General features: G+C 38.5%; 2 protein-coding genes across 4 annotated transcripts; both read right to left on the bottom strand.

Annotated features, from left to right (window-relative positions):
- Positions 1-960: 960 nt before the first annotated feature.
- On the bottom strand, positions 961-5,207 carry LOC103718120 (jasmonate-induced oxygenase 1-like). 2 transcript variants are annotated; one of them, XM_088710760.2, is made up of 3 exons: positions 4,490-5,207; positions 4,125-4,377; positions 961-1,699 (listed from the first exon to the last, which is right to left on the bottom strand). In XM_088710760.2, the coding sequence occupies exons 1-3, from the start codon at positions 4,984-4,986 to the stop codon at positions 1,454-1,456; spliced, it is 996 nt and encodes a 331-aa protein (XP_088566886.1). In that variant the 5' UTR covers positions 4,987-5,207; the 3' UTR covers positions 961-1,453. The 2 variants fall into 2 exon arrangements, with proteins under 2 accessions (XP_088566886.1, XP_008805016.1); XM_008806794.6 differs by having other exon boundaries at positions 4,047-4,377; positions 4,490-5,206.
- An 8,876-nt stretch (positions 5,208-14,083) lies between these two features.
- On the bottom strand, positions 14,084-26,708 carry LOC103718118 (calcium-dependent protein kinase 3-like). Of its 2 annotated transcripts, none has more exons than XM_008806792.5 (7): positions 25,353-26,708; positions 22,805-22,948; positions 22,440-22,592; positions 18,356-18,471; positions 18,067-18,240; positions 14,641-14,877; positions 14,084-14,562 (listed from the first exon to the last, which is right to left on the bottom strand). In XM_008806792.5, the coding sequence occupies exons 1-7, from the start codon at positions 26,029-26,031 to the stop codon at positions 14,413-14,415; spliced, it is 1,653 nt and encodes a 550-aa protein (XP_008805014.1). In that variant the 5' UTR covers positions 26,032-26,708; the 3' UTR covers positions 14,084-14,412. The 2 variants fall into 2 exon arrangements, with proteins under 2 accessions (XP_008805014.1, XP_008805015.1); XM_008806793.4 differs by having other exon boundaries at positions 18,073-18,240; positions 25,353-26,616.
- Between the last annotated feature and the right edge of the window lie 972 nt (positions 26,709-27,680).

Raw genomic sequence — 27,680 nt, 5'->3', positions numbered from 1 at the left:
TTGTATGTATATCTAAATAGATTTGGATACTAGAATAGGTCTAGATAGATACATATTTTTTTAAAAAAATTGAAAGGATGTTACCATTTGGTCCATACGAAGAGGCTTGTGTGTAGGCATCCAGTCCATGGCGCACTCATGTATAAGTGCGTCACACTTGATACTCCTTCAAGAAAGAAAGTGGCATGATGCAAGAGTGTCTCAGATTTCCCCCCACCCTGATTTGGATGGGTATGTCATATCGCTGTGGACTTTGTGCGTCGTAGCCAGGGATCTGTGCAGGAGCTCCCGTCCCAAAACAGATAGACATCTAATAATAAAAAAATTAAAAAGCCTGCAGTCGGCATCTTGTGCTGATCCATCAAGTGAGCTGCGCGCTTACGACAAGTCCATTAGACTTATAGGAGATGAGGAGGGGAATGGAATAGAGGCCTCGCAAGGATATGGTCGTCCGGTCTAATCCGAATCCCCACTTCCATTCTTGAGGTGGGTAGAGAGACACATTTTAAACCCATTATAATGGCCTACTTAAGTGGAGTTAACCATCAATGCTGAGTAATTGAGAAGGACAGATTGCGTGGACAGGTAGATCTCCAATCATTTAAGCATTCATGATTTATTAGTGAGATCCACTTGCAGGACTTGTAATGAATGAATACAAGAGTTTCCTTGTCTTTATGTTCTTTTTTGGATGAAAAGAATGCTCTAGTTATATTAAGAACCACCCACGTGAACAAGTTAATTGGCATGCTTTCCAATAAGATTTGGATCAACATATGGCACTTTTTAATTTTCTCGGCATCAAATCAATTACTATATATATAATCTTATATGATAGAAATCATTTCTTGCTTCGATAAAAATTATATCTCGATTCTTGATCTCCAATCAAATTAAGCAGATATAGACGGCTATACAATTCCATATGATGGAAATCATAGCTGCCCATACCTGCTAATTAATTTGGTGCCGAGAAAACTAAGATATATATAATTTCTGCACATCCACTTCCGACAACCTCATGTGCCGCCTGTAGCCATCTATCGGTCATGTGCTAAATGCACACCATGCTGCATCACAATCATATCCAGAAAGAAGGAAAATGCATTCAAGTAATAAACTCGACGATGGCTTGTATATACGTTAAGATACACGTAGCTAGTGATATACCATTTTATTGCCCAGTGCTCCTACATCTTCCTCACCAAACATATGTACTGAAATAAACACGTGCGCAGCTTGTATGTTAATACATAGATCCCACTGTTTATTTATATACTTTTGAGAAGAGCCCATTGTTTACTTCTTAAACATCGATCGATCAAGCTTGAGTGGATACATGTACTACGATGTACAAATACGTCAAATAGATACAAGTCGACACCCAGTATTGCTAGTCAGCGTGCATGGGATGAGAAGCATCAATTCAGAAGGATTTTGATGGCATGCATGGTTACATGGCCTTCAATGACTCGACCTGCGTTTTGCCCCTGGGGCCATTCTTCCTTACGTATAGCCGATACTCATTGTAGGTCATGGGCTGATAGAGTGGAGGTCGGTTAGGGGTGACGAGCTCGCGAGCCGGACCCAGCGGCAAGTCGCTCTTGGGGTTGCAGAAGAAGGCGAGGGACAGCCGCTCCTCCGCCGCATTCACCACCGCCCGGTGCTCCACACTCTTGTACGTTGCATTGCTCACCACCTGATCCAACCCCATCCACCTCCAATATATTATTAGTAAACAACATTAACACTACGTAGAAAGTTACAGTGTAGAATGTTGTTGTTTTTTTTTTTTTTTAATGATGCCTTGGGAAACATACCATGAAACATACGAGCAATGATTGGCACGAAGCATACTATGTGTTTGGTTTGGGTTCAGCCTTGGGAAATGATGCAAGAGTACGTGGCTGGAATTTGACAGGAAAATTCTACGCCTGTCCGGCTTCCCTATCCTTTGCCGCAGGCTACTTTTCCAAGTAATAATTTCACATCGAGAGCAAACAGGACTGACAAATGTTCTTTTAAGCACGAGTTCTTCAAAGAAACGCACGGACTTTGATGTGAGTTTTTATTTTTTAGAATTTTTATTTTTATTAAAAATATATATTTAATTAGTGTTTTTAAAGAAAAATTATAAAAAAATATTTTTTATAAAAATAAAGTTTTTATATTTTGTAGAAAAAATATATGAGATATAAGAAAGTTTAATTACCATCGGTTCGGAGCCAGAATTTTTTTTTGGTACATCAGCTGCTCACACTAATTTCACGTGAGTATTGTCATGCGAGTTAAAGGAAAGAATACGATACAAAGGTGAAGGAATAGTCAAGAAAATTTTTTTAAAATATATTTTTAAGCTTTTAAATAGAATCGGTAAAATCTTTTGTTTTATTAATAATATAATAAATATTTTTATAATTTTTTAAAAGAATAGATGCTTAATTAAATATAAGTCATTTTAGAATATATTATTTTTTTAATTCAATTAAACATATAAAAATTATATTTTTAAATATTATATATTTAGATATTAATTTTTTTTAAAAAATATTTTAGTAAAATAAATTCCGTCTCGTAAAGCAAGCAAGTTCTAAAAAATACCCGTAAGAGAAGGAACGGGGGCTTTAATGAATGATATTTTAAGCCTGTAATCGACGAGGAAGGCGTGGGGACAAGACAAGACCGCATGATATAGGGCCAGGTGACAAAAGTCTAATGGATGAGGAGCGAAAAAGAGTACGCCCTATCATGGCTAACAGCCGCCATGAGGCACCTAGAGATCATTGTTTAAATATTTCACTGTTCAGTGATTCATCGTTTTCCAAATACAAATTTGTACGAAAAGGAGCTGCCAGAAAAATTGCTATATTAAAATTTTAATTCACAAAAATAAATTTTTTTTGCAGAAAGATAAAAATTAAAGAAACATATTATATATTCTTTGGTGAATAGTGATAGTGTCAAACAACACTTTATTATTGTTGTCTGTTCTTCTTCACTATATAGAGATATATAATTGGGCTTAGCCTACGATTATGGTGTCTTCCTCCTCTTGCAGGAGGCTTGAGAATAGAGTCCCATGACTTTTATTTATCCAACTCATATTATGGGCAAAATCACCTACAAACTCATATTATGGAAACAAATAAATAAACAAGTAACTTGTTGAATTTTTTAACAGCCTGTGGTTCCAATTAAGAGCTGTTTTAATGGTGTTTTTCAAACGGAGCCAAAAATTACGGTTCTATATCCAGTGGTGGTTAGAGCTTCTCTCCAATAGGTGTCCCGTTATAGGTATAAATAAAGGTACGTAAAAGGAGCCTGGTTTGACCTTTCGATCCATTAGAAGAACGAGTCGGCACTTTTAGAAATCGAAAGGTTCTGGTACCTATTTCATATATTGCTAAAGCAATGGAAGCATCACTGACGATTAGGTGATTTTTGAAACATTCCTTTCATTAGTAAATAATATCGGAGGGGTGGGTGATCCCGATTCGATCATCGGATGGGCTATCTATTTCACCAGAATAGTCATCTTCCTCGCAAGCAAGTCAAGGTCAATTAAAGAAACCAAGAAAGACGCTACTTTATTAATTATCCTAGCTTATTCAAACACAGCTCGGTAAGGCTCGAATATATTTAAAACATATTTATCATTTCATATGTAATGGATCATAGGATTAAAGATTTAGTTGGTCTGTTTTTTTTTTATTCTTTAGATCAATTAAATGTTAATTTAGACATGAACCAAACTTGAAATCAAAGATCTTTCATTTAAGTTTGAACCAAGTTTAATTTAATTCGAGTTGATTTCAACTTGATTTAGGATTATCAATAGGCTCGTATTTGTCCCGATTTGAAATTAAGTTTGAATTAAGCTCAAAATAATGGTAAAAAAAATCAAGCTTGACTTTGGAGTTCAACTTAAAATTAATTTCAAACTAAGCTTGATCGAGCTTGGTTCAGTAAGAAGTTGCACCCGTGAAACCAAGGAACTCCAAAAGCTATAAAATCACCCAAGGAAGAGAGAGAGGGACCGAGATCACCTGAATTTGATCACCAATTATGATGATGAATGCATGGGGGACGGGATGGACGGTGATCCATGCGTCACCCTTTCGTACCTGGAGACCCTTGACCTGATCGTCGGCGAGCAGCACCGTCAGCACTCCAGGATCAGAGTGCGCGGAGATGCCGAGGGTGAGGTCCGGCTGTGGGCACTTAGGGTAATAATTCACCCTAAGGCACGCCCCCACATCATCCCCCCCAAATGCCTTGTGGAGAAACTCCACGTCCAAACCCAGACTTACGGACAAAACTTTCATCAATATCCCACACAACTTCGCCATCTCACTGCCATACTCTTCTGTAGTATCCCTGAAATAAATCAGAAACCAAGACTCCCATCAAAAACGTTGCATACGTGCTAGGTCCGATAACAATGATACCATCACATGTAATTGAGAGAAGTGCTATTTTTTTTTGGTGCCTGATGAGAGTTGGCAGGCTAGGCCATTTGTCATGGTCCTTCGCGGATGGAGGAAGGTACTGGAGGAAGTAGTAGTCACCCCAATCCAGAATGGCTTCCTTCTGGACACCGAGGCGGCTGCCGTAACCCTCGTAGGTCCTCGGGGAGTTGGCGTAGGACTTCTTGGCCTCCATGGGGAGGTGGAAGAACCCTCGCCACAGCTCCCGGATCCTTTCCATGAGCTCATGGCTAACCCCATGGTTCACCACCTGGAAGAACCCCCAGTCCCGGCAAGCGTCGGAGATCGCCCGCATGGTGGCGCGGCACTCGGGCGCCCCCTCCGACAGCCTGCCGAGGTCGACGACCGGGATGGCGAGGATATTTTGGAAAGCGGCGGAGGCCGAGGAAGGGCGCTCGGATGGCGGCTTGATGTACCGGCCGGGGATGGCAGTGGCGCCGCTCTCCGACAGGGACTGGACCGGAACAACCGGCTCGGGCCAGTCCTGCAGGCAATCCATAGCACCAAAACTTTATCAGGAGGAATCTGGAGCTTGTAAAGCGATCGCAACGAGTGCAGTGCGATGGCAAACTAGTAGTGCAAAGGCCTGGCTCGTTGTGTTTCTGGTCCAAGCATATATAAAGAGAGAAGAGAAGGGATAGGTGGTGGTGGTGGAGGAGAGTAGAAGAGTGAAAGCGAGATGTAATGTTTTCTTTGTATTGGTGCTGGACGTAGACGCAAACTAAACGTGCTATAAATGGGGGTTTAAAAGGCATTTTGTTGCTCTGCTTGGATTGGATGCTGATCGGATATATAATTGCTGGGGTCTGGCGATAACGTTCAAATCTGGGCTCCCAATGACAAGAGCACGGTTAGAGGGAGAGAAGTTTACAAACGATTAGTTGGGGAGAAGTTTGCCGACATCGACGAACTGCCGGGTATGAGTTGGGTATGCTCTTATCCATGCACATATATAGAGCCTCGAATCAGGATAGAACGAGTGGAGTTGGAAGGTTCAAATTGAATAAAGCTATAATTATTTTTTTTTAATATAAATCAGTTTTTTTTCTATTTTTATCTCGAAGAGAGAATTTATGATGAGTTATAATATCCGGATAGGATTTACAGTGGATTTTACTATCCCTCATACCTATTTTGGATCTGGTGCTGGTCCTGTAAAATCCACCTCATTAAGATGGAGTTCGGTCGGCAGAGTAAATTGTCATCCCTATGTTTTAAAGGTACTTTTGCATTAACTAATGGTTTATTTTTCTTCCCTAGTTTTTCTTTTTGAAGTTTCAAAATTTAAAGTGACACTTATCTTACTAACCCTAGGAATGCCAACCAAAAAGTAGCTTCTACCAATGGTTAACTAATTTGGGATGGGTACTAATTAATAGTTAATTTAACAGTAGTTTTACCCTCTTTTATTGTCAGCAGTTTCGGTAGCAGTAGGTCTCAGTAATAGTTTGAGTCCAACTACAGAAGTTGGAAACTTTCTGTGGATAACAAGCAAAATGTTATGCCTAGAGGGCAATGGGCATGCAAGAATGCAAGCTTCAAGGATAGTATAAGAAAATATAAAATATATAAATAAATCTATCTTATCTCATTAACTTAAGCTTTTGGGACAGGTGGTAATTTTAATATGGTATCAGAGTAGAGGTTCTGAGTTCTGAGTAGATTTATTTATATATTTTATATTTTCTTACGGATAGGTGCATTGCTAGCTATTGACTTCCAAGAAAGATAAGGTTACGCAGTTCTATTCAGTTGTCGCCACATAATTAATCACATGCATAATATATCTGTCCAGTTTCACACTTGTTCTTGCCTTCTTGATTTTTCTCAAATGGGACCCATTTACCAACTCGAGATTCCTTATTAAAATTGTTTTTTTTTGGGAAGTGGTGCAACCCTTTGGAATCAAGTTTCTCAAGTTGCTTTCAGGTATCGGAGTAGATAATGCTCGTAAAAACTGCTCGGATTTGATTGGCATCGTGGCATTATGCTGGATGATATAAAAATTATGCGGATATTTTAACATTTCGGACATAGTCCATTCGCATAAGGGATATATATAAACAAGCTCGTCACATATAAGCTGTGACTGTTATAGTGATACTTTTAAGATCACAACACAACAGTCCTTTGATTGCTCAATACGGTTATCATAAATAATTAATGGCAAAACTTATATTGACCATTCATGAATACATTTATAATGAATTCTTTAAAACATAAGCAATTTCTTGAAGTGCAAAATTTCCATAATGGTATTTCTTTGTGGTTTATACGTCTTTATATGAATAAAAAACACCAGCACCAAAAAAGAATCCTTCTTTCTGAGCGCAAGGAATTCATTTTTGAAACAAATAATTTATGGATGGATACTCTAAAATATCCATGAACGGATATAAACCAGGTCTTTGGTGAAGAGCCCAGAGCAACGTAGATCCGGTCTACATCCTTTTCATGGTACATGTTGGATCATGTCCATAACAATGCTAATATATATCAACAAAAAAGACTTCTTTTATACTCCAAAACGATCATTGACAATACCAAGCACATTGGCTAATAATCTGACTTGGTTGGTGCCCTACTTTCCCATGATGTGATAACTGTGATATCACCGGGTTTTGAACATGATCCCTAGCTAGCTACCGTTGTAGCTTAGGACCATATACGCGGGGTATGATGCATGGTAAGAGCTGATGCGTGCATGCAGGTGCAAAATGCGGATATTAGTTTGACGTGGATGCCAGGGTGGTTGAATTTTGAGCTATCAGGCCCAAAATGATTTGTTTTAAGTAACCAAGATATGTAACTTTCACAAGCTGGGGTGAAAGTGGACTAGAGCTGCAAATCATCTGGGCTGGTCTTCGACATGCGCGGTAGGTGCTGTAGGCCAGCTCGATCATTCTGGTGGGCGATTCGGCCACGGTTATCAGGTGGATTCAGGAGGGAGCGAGGGGTGAGAGCACGGACCATTCCCTGATCCAGGACATAGGGATGATGATGAGAAATGGGATGGCCTTTTAGGCCAAGCATATATTTAGAGAAGCCAATGGGGCGGCCGGCTGGGTGGCTATCTATGTGGCCCACCACTCAGGTACATCCTCTAGTTAGGAGAGGGGGAGCTGCCCCAGGCACTCCACGAGCTGGTGTTTTTTGATTTTATTGGGTGTATTTGTACACGTATTATATGAAAAACCCGCCAAAGCGAAAAAAAAAAGTAGACTAGATATCTAAATTTATTTTTGTATCCGAATTCATATAAATATAAATACAAATTTGAGTATTTGACTAATATCCATATATATATTTATTTTCTATGAAAGAAAAATATATTCGGATATGTATAGACAACTATCTTATATGTTTTTGAATATCCTGTTCTGTCTATAATCCTATTTAATTTTAAATAGTATTTATAAACAAAAATAAATGATCATAAAGTTTGATTATTTGGTTTTTATCTATTTTTATATCCATACTTTTCAATATATGACATCTATTTATGTTCGTTTAAAACAAATATAGATACGATTTTTTTGCGCAGCTGATTAATACTCGCATTCATATCTATATATATTCGTTAAATATAAATAAATATAAATTTGAATATACTAGCATCGAACCTGCATTATTCTAACAGTTAACTCAGCTCTGCGTGCTAAGTTCTTTTTAAGTGCTCGGGTCCTCCATGATCCTTACCTTGTGGGTTCCTCCTCGGCTGAGTGGGTCATTTGCCTGCATATTGTGCGGCGATGGAGCAATGACTTGCTTGGGTCAAACACTGAGGCACTTGCATCATTAGGTCATGGGTCGGTTCAGCATGGAGTGACATGGTGCAACATTGGGAACCACATGATGCACCATCAGGGGTCTTACATTGGTCTTGCCTACATCATCATGTGGCCCACCAATCACGATGCACTCGAAGCACAACCCACTCATAGAGAAGGCCACACTGCGCACGCTACTCTCGTGATAATAACAAACAATAGAGTGAAATACTTTTATCATGATGAAGAACACTGCGATCCAATTAATTAGGAGCTCAAAATATAATAGCAGGACTTCGTACGGATGATGGCTAAAAATGCTCGATGACCTAATTTCCCCGTGCCCACAATCACGAGAGATAGTGCTTCCTTCCCTGCTGTGTAAAATACGCCCATGCTTTGGCAAAGTGTAAATAATTAGATTTAGACTCTTAGCCTGTAAAGACTTCAGAACGTAAATATAGAGAACATGTGAGGGTCCATGCAAGCATATATTTAGTTTCATATCGTCTATATATTAAATAGCTTTTGAGTATTTATATAAGATTAAAAATTTTAAATAATATTTTCTGACTAGCCTTTTGAAGTGAGATCGTGGATTGTAAGCCTACTCTATCGCACGTGTCACTAGCCACGTGGTGATTGGTCCATTCAACATGGAGTCGAGAGGTGCAACAGTCGTACCGATATGATGGGCTTCATGGGTCTTGCATTGCTCTTGCTTTACATCACGCGGCCCCCAAATATAATGCACTCAAAAGCACAACCCACTCGTAAAGAAAGGCCACATCGCGCACGCTACTCTCGTGACAATCACAAACGATCGAGCGAAATGCTTTTGTTATGATGAAAAACACTGGGATCCAATTAATTTGAAGCTCAAAAAATAAAAAATGGGACTTTGCACGGATAATGACTAAAATGTTCAATGACCTAATTTTTCGATGACTATAATCATGAGAGATAAAGCCCCTTCCATGTACTTCTGTTTGTAAACAAGCCTATGCTTTGGCATGCCGTAGATAGTTGGATTTAGACTTTTAGATCGGCGAGGATGCCAGGACTTAAATAGAAAGATCATGTGAGAATTCATGTCAGTTTCCATATTGACTATACATTAACTAGATCTAAAGAATATAAATAGCATCTTCTTGCTAGCTTTTTTTAATGAGATCCTGGATTGTAACAGTATAGCTTCCTTCCTAGCAGATGGTCATTTGCCTACACATCATACAGTGATAGAACCAACATAATGACCCGCCGAGATCGGTCCATTCAACATAAAGTTGCAAGGTGCAACAATGGGAACGACATGATGACCTCCATGGTCTTGCAATGCTCTTGCCTTTGACATCTTGTGGCCCACCGATCACAGCACACTCAAAGCACAACCCACTTCGTGACAATAATAAACAATGAGTGAAATACTTTTATCATGACGAAGAACACTAGGATCCAACTAATTAGGAGTTCAAAAAAATAAAAATGGGACTTTATACTGATGGCTAAAATGTTCGATGACTTGCAGTCCTGCGTGCAATAAGCGAATGCTTTGGCACAATTTATGCCGCTCAGGGCTCGTTTGGTTTGCAGAAAAAGAAGGAGAAAAAGTGTGGTCAACGGGAAAGTAATGAGATGCCTTTTGTTTGGTTAGAGTTTTTAAAGAAAAAAGATGGGAAAGTTGTATTCACATGGAAATATGATTTCCACATTTCATGTAAAAGTCTTTTCCATGAGAAAATGAGAAAGTTACTTTCCCATAAGATGGGAATCACTCGATTTTTATTTTTTTCCAAAAAGTCCCTTCAGCATTAAAGAGAAGACCTAATTTTTATTAAAGGTATAATAGAAATTACGCATAACTTTTTTAGAAAAGTGGATGGTCAACCAAACATAAGCACTCTGTAAATACTGTTATTTTTCCATGTTTAACAAAACATGCCAATAGTATATTCTCAAGCATTTTCTTTGTAAAATTTTTTTTCCTAAAAATTATATTTTTAGAAGAAAAAAAAAGCTTCCAATGAAGCAAACGAGCCCTCAGTGTAACCGCAGGGAAGAAATGCCTCCGTTATTGGCCGACAATGATGAGCAGAAGCACGGAGAGCTTGCTGGTTCCTTGACCGAGTTCTCTCGAAGGAGTCTCCGACGAATTATTGGAACCTCTTGTTCCGCTTGTGGGCTTTGAGGAGCCAGCCGCCGGCGACTTTTCTTCTGACCATTGCGACCTCATAAAAAATCCCACTCTCCGCTGTCACTTCCACATCCAATTGGCATTGAAGTGAAAGAAGCTAGTGGCACAAAAAAGAAGCCTTGGAGAGGAGCTTTTCTTTTTCAGCCAAACATATACGCATCATAATTGTAAGGGCCCGTGGTACGTTGTCTTATATAAACCAGAATAGATCTAGAATATTTTTACTGTATCAAAAAATATAAATAATATTTTTTAATAAAATTTTAGATTATTATAAATAGTATCAGAATGGATTTTGCTCATGGTATATATGAAATAGAAAACACTACAGCACGAGCTTATTAGGACCGATCATGAGATGATCATAATATTTATGGTTAGCTTTACTTAGATTTGAATATTTAGTCTCGTATCAGTCATATATTGGATAGATCTTGAATACTTATATAAAGTCAAGAAATATGAGGTTTTGCATTGTTACAACAATAAACATAAAAAAACTTTTGATAAATTTAATCAGCGACAGAACAATTAGTCCCTGCCGCTGCCGCCACCACCATTTCATGTAGTACCATCACAACTTGACTAAGAGGAAGATTCAGGAATCATATTTTGGAGCTGATTTATCTTGGCATCACTCATAATTCATTTCATCCTCTTTGTTGTAAGAAAGCTCAGCAAAGGGTTTTCCCAGCCTGTAAATATATTTTAGTGATACTTTCAACTTTTTAATATATGGGAACATACAAATACACTTTTAGAAACAAAGAATTTGAATTTATTAACTATACAAATTACTCAACCAACAAAGCTTGGAAAGAGATAGAATTGGTTAACTAAGATATACTTAACTATACTTTATCATTAAATATAGGGAAATCACCTAAGAAACAACACTTCATAGAAGAAAAAAAAAGAAAAAGCTAAGATATGTTTGGTATCGTTGCCATTTTCTTTTTTAAAAAATTAGAATAAAAAATTCTATTTTTATTTTTATCAAATTTCTATAACAAAAAATATGTTTGGTTCATTTTTTTTAATAACAAAGGCCCGCAACATATCTAGGGGCAAAGAAGAGGGAGGAGGGATAGGCCGACAACATGGCTAGAGACGAGAAAGAGAGGGAAGGGATGGAGTCAACAATGTGATTGGGAATAAGGGAGAACTCGACATCGGGTAGAGAGGTGGCTAAGGGAGCAGTAGAGGGACGAGGCAAGTAATGTTGTTGGAGCTGAGAGGTGAGGCGGTTGTTGAGGCCCAGAAAGCCGGTGTGGTCAGACAAGGCGACAAGGCCAAGAGTGAGGTTGGGTGGAGGACGAGAGGTTGGGAAGAGAGGGGTGAAAATCCATATTTTGAAAACAAAATAGAAATAAAAATTTTTTACTTCTACTTTTTTTCAAAAATAATGGAAGTTGTTAAAAAAACAAAAAAATGGAAGTTGTTAAAAAAACAAAATAACCCAATATATTTTTTGCATTGAATTCTATATTTATATTATAAAAAACAAACAGGGCCTAAGCAACATGGCGTTTTTGTTTTTGAGTTTCTAAAGCTTTTTTGTTTTTGTTTAAGTGCTATAATGTATCCCCTAAAAATTCCCTATAGATGTTCATACCAAGGTCGGGGTTGCATAATCTTTTAGGAGCTATAATTCCTTTCTCGTCACCCTGATAAAAGAGAAACTTAATGACAATTTCGGTGTTACGTTGATAGACCTTTGAGCTTAACTCTAGAACGAACTGTCTAAATTACATTTCTGCTTCATCATTCTTGTCAATGCATGTAGACCGACCCGAAGCTCAACTGCAACTTGAACCACTTCAATTTATAGTTGACAAATTATGTTCTTCGAGAATTGCGGTGGGAAAAGCCCACCCTTTGATTTCAAACATGCATGGAACCTCTCCCGGAAGAATTGCCAAGGAGACCAGAAGTGCCAACCAGCTGACAGAATCTCGTAGCCAATTTGTCTTCAGCTTTTAAGGGGCCTACACCGTGTGGCTAGCTACTTTATCTCTGGTTTACTCAAAGCATACCGAGTTCATTTCCTTCTCCTGGATCGACCTGACTCGGCTGGAGGATTGGGTCTAGAAGAAGGCATCTCCAAATAAGAAAGGCCTGCTCATAAAATCCAATAAGGTCATTATCCGACTCCAGTACATACTTATCATTCAAGTAGCCTTTTGCTTCTTTTATCATGGCATGAACATATATCCCATCTATGCTGAATCAGTCTTATGAATCTCACATCCCCATTAATCTCTGTCTGAAGGCTGTAAGTGCTCCAAAGAGCTTCTTTAGTTGATTCTCACAACCTCCAACCAAATCTTGCCTAGAAAAGCCGAGCATGGAAGTACCTTGGGTCTTGGAGACTCACGATCCAATCATGCACTTGATCCCGTAGCCATCAACTTTTTATCATCCCGTAGTCATGACACCAGGGAGTGTTGTTCCTTTAAGGTGCATAATGGGGGTCGGTGGAGACCATCCTGGCGCTGTGGATGAAGAGTGGAGAAGCACGGAATAAACCGCATGGATTTTTGCCACCCAGTCACCGATGTGGGCTCTCCCATTTGATTTTGGAGGGCGCTGTAAGTGTCTTACGACTTTCACAATATAGATTTGGCATGGCATTGAATGCGAAAAAATCTTTAGAACACTCCCTCAGGGGAAATTGGCAGATACCATCCTATTGTTGTTCCTGAAAATTTACAGTTCATGACATTAGTTAATATGCGTTATTCTGAACATTCGATTGAATGAAAAAGGATACAAACCAAATGATTGAAATGTGGTTTAATGCAGAAGATATCTAATGTACTCAATCCTTGCAAGTGAATATCACTTTCGAAAGACTCGCGTCCATTATTTATTGCTGCTACACTAGAACAACCACTCTAGATTTAAAGAGATTTTGTCATGCATCTGATGCTCAATTGCAGGAACCTTCTACATCCGCTTCAAAAATCTAAAATCGTCTGCACCTACTTAAAATGTTTTTAAAATATCTACCTTCCTGCACCGATGCTTGCTCCCAATTCCCTCAACTACAATCCAATGCTTTACCAACTCAATATTTCTAATATAGCAGTATTTATGTTACAATTCCGACCACATTTGAACATCACATACGAGAGAATATTAAACCAAGTACTTCCCCTGCATATACTAATCTTTCCAGTAAGGCTCAATCCATCCAAACAGTGATTTTAGCAACTGCTAGCTACTCAGTCTTCATCAGCATATCCCTTTCTTTGCAAGGGATCTGACCAGCAGCTCCAACTTGTCCAAGGCGTTTGCAAATCACCTAGCTTGCACTGCAATTACAAACATTAGCTCAATTTCCTGCACTAAACTGATCTTTAACTCTTTGATTACTCGATGCTCACTACAAATCCAAGATAAACCAAATTGTGAACTAACATCACGCAGACCTTGGCATAGGAAGACAACCTCAGCCACACCGACAGTCTGATATTACTACTCTGCAGCAAGGGAACTCCGATAGGACAGCTGATGCAGCATTGAGCCATCCTTGGCATGCCATCTGATACATCTTATGAAAGACACTTAAATATTATTTTTCTAAATCCAACCAATATTAAGGAAAGGCATGCCATGTCAGCTGATGCTTATCCCATAAAGTGATCTGCTTACAGCAAATCAGTTCATAACTTCTATATAAATGAACAATGGCTATTAAAAACCAATATTGTGCATCTTAAAATTACAACAAACCCAATATTGCAATCCAGCATGTGTATCAGACGGCGGCATCTTCACATGCAAACAAACACAGCAACGCAAATGCTCACCATGCTAGCTGAAGAACTAATTACAGGGTAAGCCAATCAAGGGCCGCCACCTAACTAATCCCCCCCAAAATAATGTGGAAAAAAAGAAAAAAGGTTGGAGAGCATCAGCTTTCAATGACAAACAAACAAGACCTCTGGCTGTCATTTCACTCACCACCCAGGTTTAGAGAACCATCCTTCATTAGCCTGACACTGAGACTGTTGAATCTTCCTCTTGAGTAATGTCGTGATGCCTTCCTCCAATCTGTTCCGGTTTTCATCATTGCCACAAATTCATCGTAGCTTATTCTTCCGTCCTACAAACGTACAAGCAATTGAAGCTTGTGAGCGATGGAGAAAGAAGATAGTGGTTTCAGCAACTAGTCAAGAATTACCTTGTCAGTGTCAACTTCTAGTAAGATATCATTTGCCACATCCGTGCTGTCAGCAGCTCCAGCTCCATCCTCCACCAAGGCCTCCTGAAGCTCTTCTGGCTCAATGTAGCCATTCCCATCCTTATCAAAGTATGAGAAGGCTCTGTGGAGATGCTCGTCATTTGCCATTCTCTGTAAATGAAGAGACACTGCAACAAACTCCCCATAGTCTAGCTTTCCTTTTCCATTGGTATCTGCCTATTCACACAAACTCGATCAGTCAGAAGCTGTGGCTCTCTGTTTCTAAGCATATTTTAGATACAGAAGAGGATAGGCATCCATAAAACATCAGCCGATTAGTGATCAGAATCTGCAGTTCCCTATTCTCTTCCGAGCAAGAAGCATTTTTTATATGCGAGCAAAAAGAATCCACCAAACCCAGGAAGATAGCATTATCAATACACTATGAAGTACAATAACTAATAGCATTGTCTATAGCGCAGATATTGAGGGTATGCTTGGAAGCAGGTAAATCATGATATATCATAACTCCACATGATTTTTGAAATTACAAGTCATGATTTTCAGGTGTTTAATCGCGCAAATTAAATCACTATTCTTTCTTAACTCTTAAAGTCATAAAATCATGATTTTGAGAATTTCTACTTTGTGTAGAGTTTTCCAAATTCAAATCTCCCATTGTCATCTTACATTTTTTTTTCCATTTTTGAAACTTCTCTTTACAACAACCAAACGCCTTCTAAAAACATTGTCTTTTAAACCACAAAAATTTCAAACTTGGGAAAGAATAAAATCATGATTTTTAAATAAACAACCTTCAAATGCTGGCTGACTATGATGCAATAGAAAAATTTTCAGTAATCTTAAAAAATCTCATATGACCATATGATTACAGGAAGTGTTACTCTGCACAAATCATGTCAAAATATCATGAATCTGTCGAAACAATTCAATACATGTCCCAGGGATTTCGGACTGATTTGGAATGAAATGGATGAAGAATCAATCATAAGAAGATAATCTGAGAGAAACAGACAGAAGGTTCATGTTATTTAGAATGGCAATCCATCTTAGTGTCCGTCCGCCGCAACATCTATACGAAGGATTATGTATGGAAAATATTAAAACTGTACTTTCTAGTAGTATCACTACTGTTTTTTTTTGGTAGTTTTCATTGTTGTTGGAACTATGAGGCATGGTTCAGCAACCACCCCTCTGACACAGAAGCTTTAAAATAAATTCATGAATTAGTCCTTTTGATTTGTACATCAATCAAAGCAATATAAATTTTTACATAAAATTATTAAAAAGTATAGGACACAAACTAATGAATAATTTAATAATTTAAATTCCAAAATTCCTGGAAGGAAAAAGCAGCTATAACAGTTGGTGATGAAAGATGATCTTGCTGACCCACCTGATGCAGTCTAGAAGCATGGTATCCATATAACAAAAGTCTCCTACATAGAAAAATTAGTATATTTTGAATTATGGGAAAAATGAGACAATATAATTAGGTTTTGCAGGGATTTTTTTTTCCAAAACCTTTACCAAGAATTATCTCGGTGTCAGCGAGTGAAATTGCTCAGAGGATATAATTCACATCACTTTTGCAGTTCAGCTAAATGGTCTCGACAAAGTCATGCTGCAAGAGAAAAATAATACTGTATATAAAGTATAATTACAAGGGCAAGGACTACTAAGTTCCTACGTCCATCTCGCCAGAACTCTCCTCACTGCCTGACAATATATCTCTGCAATGCCTTATACTTTTTGACAAGATTCTCCAGTTCATTCCCAGTTCCAGACTTCCAGGTGTGCATTTAAACGTAGCTAGGCCTCTAAATGATTATGGTGGGTAACTGGTGACCCAGCCATGTAGAAGATATTGGTGGGCTATAAGGTAGGGCCATGGTGGAGCAAGTTTAGGGTCAAATAATCTAGTAGAAACAAGAAATGCAAGGTTCCATGTCGATACATTTCAATCAGATTCACTTTATACCAGCCAGAAATGACCAACTAGTCTAACGTCTTCAGTTGATTGTCCCCAGAAAATATTTTAGTCCCTAGATTTACTGACACAATTCCTGAACCCAAATTCTTCTAGAGGTGCAGCAAAAAGTCTCTTGAATGCTACCTCATATCTATATTGTACATTAGGCATTTGGGGGGAAAAGTGAAAATGAACAAGTTTCCCAACTAAACCAACCTAGTAAGGGCTATTAATTTTCCTAACTAAGGAAAAGAGCAGAAGATCACTAGCATTGCCTTGACATGTGATGAAAGCAATTGGATGGAGAAGGGAGTTTATTGTATTGGCAATGAATTTGCTAGGGATATCTCTTCATGCTATGGAAGTAGATGATCCTTTACAATTGCCCAGCTTAGTGAATAATTTGGTTTCCCAAATGATTTAAATAGGTTAAGTGAAATCGTCTTAATGAATTTGTGGAATGACAAAATTAAGAGAAGATCATGACCCCAATCAGTTGCCGGCCTAATGGAGGAATATATCAATGAAATTAGACATTTTAATTTGTGTCTGATCAATTTGAATTAAACTGGTAGTGCCATCTAGAGTTGAAAAAATCCAAGGTTCCAAAGTTGTTAGTTGATCATTAATCTGAATCCAATAATGTCATTTCCTAATAAATCACTGGAATTGAAAACAGGTTGAACACTGGATAAGTTGTTGATCTATTGACTGGAAAGCAGTGGAATTGAATGCATACTTCAAAACAACAGAAGCTATTACATTCACTGAAAGAACGACCCCTCAAGTTTGTTATGAGAAAGACAGTGCGTTGGAAGGATACAAGCAATTGGCCCATTCACATTTGACCATCTAGTGCAATGTCCAATATGTGAATGTTTATAATATTAGTTCCAATTGAATGCATGCAAATCACCAAGTTGGTTGTTGTTTGGAAACTTGCAGAATGTTTTGGGTGTCGCTACAGTTAGTTAGTAACCATAAGAAAGATTTGTGGTGCCTCCATATAAGAACTTGGCCTACATCAGCTTGATGGAGAACGGTCACCTTATCCATCTCCTATAACATCCTAAGTGTTTGCTCCAAAGTACGCCACCTGCCATTCATGAAGCTACTATTTTGCAATAACTAGGCACAAATATTTCATAGAACACAAACTTTTTTAATGCCTGGTCTGCTCCATTTCACTTAAACCTTAAAATACATGCTACCTTAATATGCAGAAATAATATAACAAAATCAACGTAGTTCAGATATAGATAATTCTACTAAACAGAAAAGAGAAGGCCTCCCTTCTTGATGGACCTTCCCCCCAATCCATGCCGAGAGAGAGAGAGAGAGAGAGTAATTTAAAAACATCAAGTTTTTTCCTTTCATTTGCATTTGATAGACATAGCTAAATTAAAATTTAGCAACAAATGCAAGTAAAGTACCCTTACAGCTTCAATAAGCGTCTGCACTTCAGACTCCACAAGATGGGAACCAAATTTTGCAAGTCCATTTTTCAGTTCCTCATATGAAACGACGCCATCATTATCAGTGTCCATCATCTTAAACATATCTTTTATGTCTTCAACTTCTTCAATAGACAAATGATCTGCAATGACCTAATCAACAAAAATCCATTAATGATATAGAGATGTTTAAATCAATCTAAAAACAAAAGACAAGGAGCGGAAAAGGCATAAATTATTAGGGCCAACAGTCAAAACGCCAACTAACCCTTAAAGCTCTCCTTTTAAATCTATTCATCCTTGAAAACTGTTTGAGCCTCGACTTGACAGCATCTCCAAGAGGAACATTCGGAGCTTTTTTAGCATTTTGAAGCCATGGATGTTCTGCAAGAAAGAAAAGAACATATGACAATGGTTCAATCTAATTAGTGGTATGAAAAGTAAAAGAGAAGGTGGTCTCTAATAGTTGATTACATCTTCATCCGATAAGCCTGCCTTGTATGGAAAGTAAACTTCTTTTTATATTGCAGCTGGATGCTTGGTCATATGCCTACTATATCCTAACACCCTATGTAATAAAAGGTAAAAGGTGCACATCCTATATATAACCATGTGGCCTCATAGTCCCAGTGTGTCCCTCTTCTCTAGTCTCTGTCCTATCTATATTTCTCTAATGACTATTTTTCCTCCATCCTTAGGTAGTTTTGCATGATCTGACATACCTGCTGACATAACTAGATGGGATAATGATTGTAAATCTAAAGACACCTAGCACAAGGATTTTTATTAACTAAAACCTCTAATAATGGGGTAAGAAAATATAAAACTACTAATGTTCAAGGAAAAAAGACCGAGCTTATACAAGAACAAAATCAAGAATGCAAGAGGAAAGACAACTAAAGATGAATTTCTGCAATTATTATAATAGCAATAACTATGTGCGCCAATCTATCCAGCAACTGGTATGCAACAAGTAGTCCGATTAATCACATTTTTATCAATCAACCCAGAAACACAGGTTAGTAAGACGAAAACTTAGATCATTTATAGTAGACATAAACTTAGCTAGGCTCAGTCAAATATTAGGTTAAAGCAAGTTTGGCAAGTTAAATCAAGAAGTGGCGTACAGTCCTTTCCAAAATTCCAGAGGATTTAACAATGAAATTCCCATTTTGATCATTCAACCCTTATGGTAGCAGTGGAAGTGGTACATGGTCAGATATTTATACAATGACCAGATCTAAACAGATATGGGGAGCATGCATTGTCATGTAAACATAAATCATGGAGATCCAAGACATTTTTTAAAATCTTAATTACTAATTGAATAATAACAACATTCCATAACATATTCCAAGGAGGTGGACAACAATGTAATATGATCAGCATCCAAGTAGATGGGCCGAGACCATACTATAGAAATCATTTTTGATAGAAGGGTTACATAATGTACATAAGGGGAAAGAAAATAGTATGAATGTAGAAATGCCAATACAAGCATATGGCTGTACAAAGTTAAAAGCATTATATTGACGTGATTTTTACAAAATCAACTGCCTCAGAATACTATAATTTTATCAATAAAATGAAACAGATTCTAATGGAAACACTAAATACAGAAGACTAATGAGATCAAAGTAGTAAAAAAAGCTCAGTACATCCAACTAAATTGCCAATAAAGAAAAAGGAGAGCAGGGAATAATTAGGCCTTGTTCTGAAAAGTAAAAGTTCTGTAAAACTTCTATAAAAAGAAACCATGACCAGCTTAAGTAGATGACCTCATCTTTCCACTTGGGTAGAGAAGCATGAGTTGATATAATGGAAGAAAACTACTCCTTTCAAACGAAAAAACATGCATGGTATGCAAATTCAAAGGAAGCATTTGACCAAACAATATTAAATTTCAACACTTTCATTTTATATTAATGTCCCTGAAAATTGTTTTGGACACAGAAGAATCACTAAATTTTGAAGAGCTAGATGACTTTCGGATACTAAGAATGCCTAAACACTTCTCTTTCTTCTTGCTATGATAAAAACCCAATATACAACTCCAAAAAGTAACCTTTCCACTATCCCAATATCTATTATATAATATGATAGGTAATAAAATAATCATGAAATGTATTTACATGAACAGTGACCAGCAGTTTTATCATGGGAGTATAAAACTGTTAGTTGAAAAAATTCACATCTTGAAAAGTTTGCAACAAGAATTTTATCCTTGATGGAAAAGTCCAATGAAATATTTAACTAAAACATTGTCAGACTTCTAGTTCCTAAATTCTATCTTCGAGAAATGAATTGTAAATATCTAAAAGGGCTACAACATTTCTAAATCCAGTTAAAATATACTCTAGCAAGTACAAGTGAACTCTAAAAAAGTTACATGCTCACTATAAAGAGAACTGATTGTAACATCCCCCCACTTGAAATCATCTCCCACCACACATTAATCCAGTCCCATAACTGTTGGAACAGACCAAATCAAATCATTAACCAATATTTACAGAGAAATAGGATCTAGAAAAGCTTCGACAAGATCAATCTAGGTCACAGTACCAACTAGCTCAAGCATTCAACAGAGAAATCCAAGTAATTAAGGTTTACAAAGCTCTCATTTTTAGTTCTCATTTTCCCTGTATGCAGTCTTAAAAATCATTTACGGCACATAGGCAGCCAAAAAACCATACTGCACTTATACAGGCTGATGCCTATGCAAATGGCATTCAGAAAACTGTAATGTTCATAAGCATATAAAGTAACTGAAAAAATAAATCATAACAAGATAAAGGAAAACGGTAAATTAAGGAAACACTATTACATTTGCTTGAGGACTTGTCTTAGCGTCCTGCATGTTAGCTAGTAAGAGAACAAGTTTTCTGACAAACTGTGTGATAAAACTAATTATATACCCAAAAGAATATGCTTAACAATTTAGGCCACTTAATGAAACAAGGAGCTCTGATGAAGAATCGATGCAAAGTTGGATATGAATAACTAATCAAGATTACAGAAACTTGGAAGGTGCAACCAATTGAGGCGGACAGGCACCAATGCTAAACATATGTGAGGCGGGGGAGGGTTTGGATGGGTTGGTGGGAAGGGAGGGGGCAAAGCAGGAGGGCAATGCTTTGCCCACCTAACACCCTAACTTGCACAAAAATAAAGCCCATTGGATGTTGAAAGCAGCATAAGCATATGCTGGCTGCTTAGATCCTTGGTATGCCATCAGTTTAAGTAAAGGATCCGTGTAGGCAGTCAAGCCCTAAGCAAGGCACAGCAGGTGTCCATCTAAGCATAGGCATCTGCTTTCTGAGGTATTGTTTATAGTCCAGCAACTAAGACTTGAACAGTTGATCTTATTATGTTACACTGAAAAATAATCCCCCTAAAAACTGAATTTAATTCATCTCCTAATCTGAGTGTGTGTCTATACATACACATATATAAACTGGTTGTTCAAATTGGACATCAATTGTCACATGATCAATGTAGAATTAAAAAAGAGGTTCAATCGTTAAGAGTCCAACAAAGAAAGGTAAATCGGGATGGTCCAACAAAGAAAGGTAAACTGGGATTACTGCTATTACAGATAGATCCAAAAAGGAGAGGCCGAAAGATAGGAAAATACAACCAGAATTCAAATAGATATCGTAATATTCGAAAGAATCCATATTGCCCGAGAAAGTATATCACAAAATCATCGACTGGACATGATTATTACGGATGAAACTAAGTCAATATTGGTTTGGCATAGGGAGAAAAAAATGAGATCTAAGAAAGAGAAAGGAGAAGAGGGAGATGGGCAGACTTCCAACTTCGAACAGAGGATAAATAAAGATCATTATTTAGCAACATCTGGATTATCACTGTTTCATTAAAATTAAGGGAAAAAGCTGTGAGGTTAGCAACAATGATAGATCATGAACCTTGCAAGTTGCAACCAGGAGCAATGTTCGTGATTTTTTTGAGAAAGAAATTGGGCAGAGCCCAATCCATTCATTAAGATAATGAAAGAATATTCATAAAGTTTTGAACCTCTTTACAATGATATTACATATACTTCATTCTGTCATCCCTAAATTAGTCATTAAGGAAATATAAGGCACTACATTCCATTGGTTCAAGTAAATTCCAAGTGTGAACAGATGTTGAGCATTTGAACATTAAAACTTCTAACAAGACTTAAAATTATTGCCAGGAATTAAATGATCAACAGGAAAAAGAAACCAAATCAAGACTAGTAAACCATGAACATGAAGACTACTAGTGGACTAACTAAATTCATTCAACAAACAAGCAACATAATTTCAGTACGCGAGTCTGCAAAAGAACAAGATATAACATACCTAGAACTTGCTTTGCTGTTAGTCTAACTTTTGGGTCAGGTTCCAACATCTGCCGGACCAGATTCTTAGCATTTTCTGAAACATTTGGCCATGGTTCACGCTTAAAATCTATAAGCCCCCGAAGAATGGCTTGTGCAACCCCTTGTTCAGTTTCTGCAATTTTAACATATATTCTTCATCAGAAAATGGTAATTTTACATATTGAAATAAATCTAAAATTAACAAACCCTAGTTAAGAAAGTTCTAGCAGGGAAGAAGGGATATGCCTTTCCAGCAGAATCGCAGGAATGAAGGACTGGATTTCAAGATAGAGGAGGATAGATTCCATTAGCCAAAAAGAAAGAAAGAAAGAAAGAAAACCTTACCAGCCCAAAATGGGGGAACTCCACATAATAGTATGTAGAGAATTACTCCTGCACTCCATATATCTATCTCCGGCCCATAATTCCGCTTCAAAACTTCAGGAGCCATGTAGTATGGACTTCCGACAATCTCAGAGAACGTTTCTCCTAGAATGCCGAAGGGCTAATATTAGCAGCCACACCAGAACAATGTTAAAATCAAGAACATTAGAAATGAAATCCCCAATATTCGACAATTTACTGGTTTAAAGGATAAATCAGTTGGTGCTCAAAGTTTTCATGAATGAACTCTAACGATTTCAATATTGATTCTTGACTTTTGCAAAACCATCCTTAAGAAATAATGCATAACCATGCAAAGAGTTATCGACAAATACAGTACAGAAAAGACAACAAGTAAAAAAAGGGCAAAGCAATGGGTATTGCTCCATGATTAAGGTGCACAAGACTGCTGCACACTTGACAGGTACCAGTTTCCTGTTGAACTGGCATGGGAGCAAGAGTGAAATTCAGACATATATCAAGATGCGACTCTGCAAGACAAAAAATGTTAGATTATAGAGGGCACTGAGATTCTTTTTTAAATTACTTTAACAAAAGTTATTTTCAGTATCAAGTACATAGAGCCTGTCACAAGCTTTGATAAAATAGGTGATACTTCATGTTAGATCAATAACCAATAGTAAAAGAAGCTCAACCCATGAAATGAATTCTAACTTGATGTTTGTTAGTAGTAGGGCATTGCCTACAAACAAGGACAACTATACCATGGTGAATGTTGTTACAAATGGTATAGTGTCAGTTAAATACGACAAGGATAAAATTCAATGTTAAATTGGAATTGTAAAGAAAAATTTGTAAGGATAAAGGTTATAAAAGTTAAGTGAAAAATTTTCTGTAGTACTCCAATCAAGATTTGTCGTACCCGTCAGTAGCGAACTATACCGGATGTACCATACTGTACAAGTACCGAACTAGTACGCGGTCTTATACCATACCGACACTCGGTACCATACTACGTATCGATACTGTAATAAGATGGTACCGATACGGAATCCAGTACCGAAAAGGTGTATCTTGACTCCAATCGAAATTGATAGCTTTGTGGCATCACAATATGATCCATTTTGCCATACCAAATTTATTTTACAAAACAAAAATTCAGGAACAAAATGAAGTTGTACCAGATATAATTAAGTAGGGTGGCTGAAGTGGAGAGGTGCCTCTAAGGTATAGTGTGACTATTGCATGCCAAAGCAATTTAAGAATATAAAGACATGCTTCATAGTAACAACACCAGGATGTTGCCGAGCTCAGCTGCTCAAAATGTTGACCAATAGATTGAGTCCTATCACAAAACATGATTGTAAGAGAGATGAGAATGCCAAAAATACTTGATGCAAAACTAAGAAGAATATGATAATAATTAATAAATGAGAATGCTTGGGGATATACGTAAGTTGAAATGGTTAAGGATCAAATAATGAAAAACTAACTTTGATGTTATTCGTGAATGTAGCCCGAAGGTATGAGACCACATAAGAATAGTTGCTCATTTTTATGTCCAAGGGCTAAAAAAAGGGAGTGGGAGTTAAGATAATATGAGCAGGAGTTGTAAGAGAGGATTATAAGAACAACTAGTAGTGGCATCGGAGATGGTCCTTAATAGGAGCAATTACTGAGACATGATTCATCAAGTTGATCCCAAATAGTTGGACCAACGCTTCAACACTCATGGTTTATGGTCATAAATTATTTTGGTAGTTTTAACATAGACTCTTATTCGAATGAAAAGAGATCATTTTTAAAAAAATAAAGTAAAGCAAATATTAGCATTAAGCCATCAACATTGTATCTTGACTCAAGTTAAACTACAGTATCACATTATTAAAATAATCTTGACTCATGGTTAAGGCTGTAAATTATTTTGGTAGTTTTAAAAAAGACTCTTATTTGAATTAAAATAAATCATTTTTTAAAAATTTAAATAAAGCAAATATTAGTATTAAGCCATCAACATCATATCTTGACTCAAGTTAAACTACAATGTCACATTATCAAACTAATTTCTTCTTAATACTGGAACCTTGTCAATATAAGTTGGTAAAAAAGGAAAAGAAAAGCACAAAAGAGACATTGTGTTCAGCTTTGTGAACTTTACAATTCGCAAGCAGCCAATGCCAGACAAATCAGGCTTCTTCCTCCTTCCGCTTTCATCTTCATCCTCTTTATTATGCACCAGACTCACCAAAAATAGCAAATTTGGTTTCATAGCTTGTTTCAATCTCTGTTTCTCTTCGAGTATGCGTTCAATTACCACAGCTAAGCATATTTAATCTCATTGCAGGAATTACTATAGCGGCAATTGCTTCCATTACTAAGTAAACGTCCTAATTAGGCAGGAATTATCTCCATCATATTGATAACATATTCGAAAATTAGGCCTTTGGAAGGAAAATTACCATAATTCATCGAAAAATATCCACAATTTCGGCAAGCCCAAACAGATCAAGCGGAAAAGGAAAGCAAAAAGAAATCCCGCCCTACTCACCAGGCTTGAAGAATATCGACAACCCAAAATCGATCGCCTTCAATGGCGAGTTCTCCTTCTTGTTGGAGAAAAGGAAGTTCTCCGGCTTGAGGTCCCGGTGGATCACCCCATGCCGGTGGCAGAGCTGGACGACCTCGACGATGGTCCGGGTGACGGTGGCGGCGGCCCGCTCGGTGTAATGCCCCCGCGCCACGATGCGGTCGAAAAGCTCCCCGCCCTCGCACAACTCCATCACCAAATGCACCGCATTCTCGTCCTCGCACGCCTCCCTCAAGCTCACGATGCTGGGGTTTCTGGGGAGGTGGCGCATGATCGCGACCTCCCGCCGGACGTCCTCGACGTCGACGGCCGTCCGGAGCTTCCGCTTCGAGATCGACTTGCAGGCAAGAAGCTCCTTTGTGTCCCGCTCCATACAGAGATAGGTGACCCCGAACTCCCCCCGCCCGAGCTCGCAGTCGAGGAGGTACTTCTCCTCGACGCCGCCAGCGAGGATGGCGTCGCAGGCGCCGCCGGTGAGGACAGTCGGCCGCTTGGGGTGTCCGCCAGCGCCGGCGTTGTAGTGGTGGTTCTTGGCAGCGGCGCCGGAACCTTGGTGGTGGTGGTTGGCGGCGGCGGCGGTGAAGTGGGACTTGACGTCCTCCCGGGCGACGGCGGCCGGCGAGCGGCAGCAGTTTCCCATGTCGTCGCGGCGATCCGGCGAGCCCCCCCACCCCCTCCGCTTCTTGGAGCCGAGGCCGTAAACCCTAGGGGCAGGCCATTAGGAGATTCACATCCTGGGCGAGAGAAAACCTAGACGCCCCAACCGAGCAATCCTTCATGAATTGAAGGCTAATTCTCTGCGCTGGATTTACGCCTTTAGGGAGAGAAAGGGGAAGGTGCGGGGTCAGCTTTGGAATGGAGGGTGAGGCCGAGACTTTTGTCGGGTAACTCACTGAAAAGAACAACGGAACGGAACGAACGGGGCCTCGGTAGCTCCGCAACCTATAAGGCTTCATTCACATTGGAAGTGCAAACTCTGGTAACTCGAGTTTTCTCGACTTTCCCCTCCCACTGTACAAAGACGAGGGAAGGAAGGAGGGGAGGCGATCGAAGCTATCGCGCCCAGCAATGGATGGGGTCGGGGATGAGGGGTTTGCTTTTAAATCTGGTATTGATGATGAGAGGAGCGGTTGGGTGAGGGAACTGGGGAGCTTGGAGAAGTGGCATGGGGATCAAGGGATGGAGATGTGTATCGTGTAGTATAATTCTGGGAAAGGGGGGAACTGCGGAGGTGTTACGCGGGGGAGCCCACATTGCAGCTCGACGGTTGCGTCGAACTTGTTTCCGCTTTCGTCGAGGTGCGTCCTATTTTACTTTTTCTTTCCTTCTTTATCTAAGGATTTATGGGAAACCTTTATTATTTCGTCGAGGTGTGTCCTATTTATCTAAGGCAAAACCTAAGGATGTTGTTGTTTTTTTTTTTTTCCGCTTAAAGTGAAGGAGAAGAGGGAGAAAGAAACAAGCCCAACCCCACATAGCAGTCTCTATTGGGCCTCTATCCCGCCAGGAGAATGTTTGATGCGGGCAAAAATGATCGTATGTTGGGTACTCCGGCCGGTTTTACTCATACAATCCCCACCCGTGGGCCCGGCTCGGTTACCCCTCTAAGCTCCGGCACGAATACCACATGTGAGTACGTCACACCTGGCACCACCGAGGCTACTAGTAGAACGATACGCCCTTCCAGACCTCGTGTCGAAGCAGGAGCATTCGGTCTCCACAATTTAATCGACGTCCGTATGTTTCGAACTCGGAACCTAAACGGCATTTGCTAAAATTTAAAAACAAAATTTTTATTTCTATTTTTTTAAATTTCTAATGAAGAAACATGATTTGTATTTAGGTTTTTAGAAATAATAGAACTAAACAAACAAATGAGTTCAAAAATGAACGCAACGAAAAAAAGGCACATGAGGACATGCTCAACCCCGGAGAAGCCGGCAACTCTTGCACGGGGATGGTCGGAGAAGGTGCGGATGGTGGTGGGGGAGGAGCAAGAGAGCGAAAGACTAGCAATGGTGGAGAGGAGAATGCAGAAATTGAAGAGGTTAGCATTTGATTCTTCAGGACGGAGTTGGTAAAAGAAGCCAAATAGACGGAAAGTTGGAGTTGAGATGTTGGAGTAGCACAAAGAAAGTATGCATAAAATCTCTAAAAAAAATTAAAAATAAAAAGTCTTTACTTCTATTCTTTCAAATATAATGAATGTGACTCAAGAAAATACAAACAGGGCAGCTAAATATTTTTTTTTCCCCACCAGATCTGCTATTTCTGTGTAACAAAAGAGGA

This window comes from Phoenix dactylifera, chromosome 14 (assembly GCF_051530095.1).
Source record: "Phoenix dactylifera cultivar Ajwa chromosome 14, Ajwa_hap1_PhDact_Kaust_v1.1, whole genome shotgun sequence".
In the NCBI taxonomy this organism is placed as follows: domain Eukaryota; kingdom Viridiplantae; phylum Streptophyta; class Magnoliopsida; order Arecales; family Arecaceae; genus Phoenix; species Phoenix dactylifera.
This window is presented reverse-complemented; position numbering and strand designations above follow the sequence as displayed.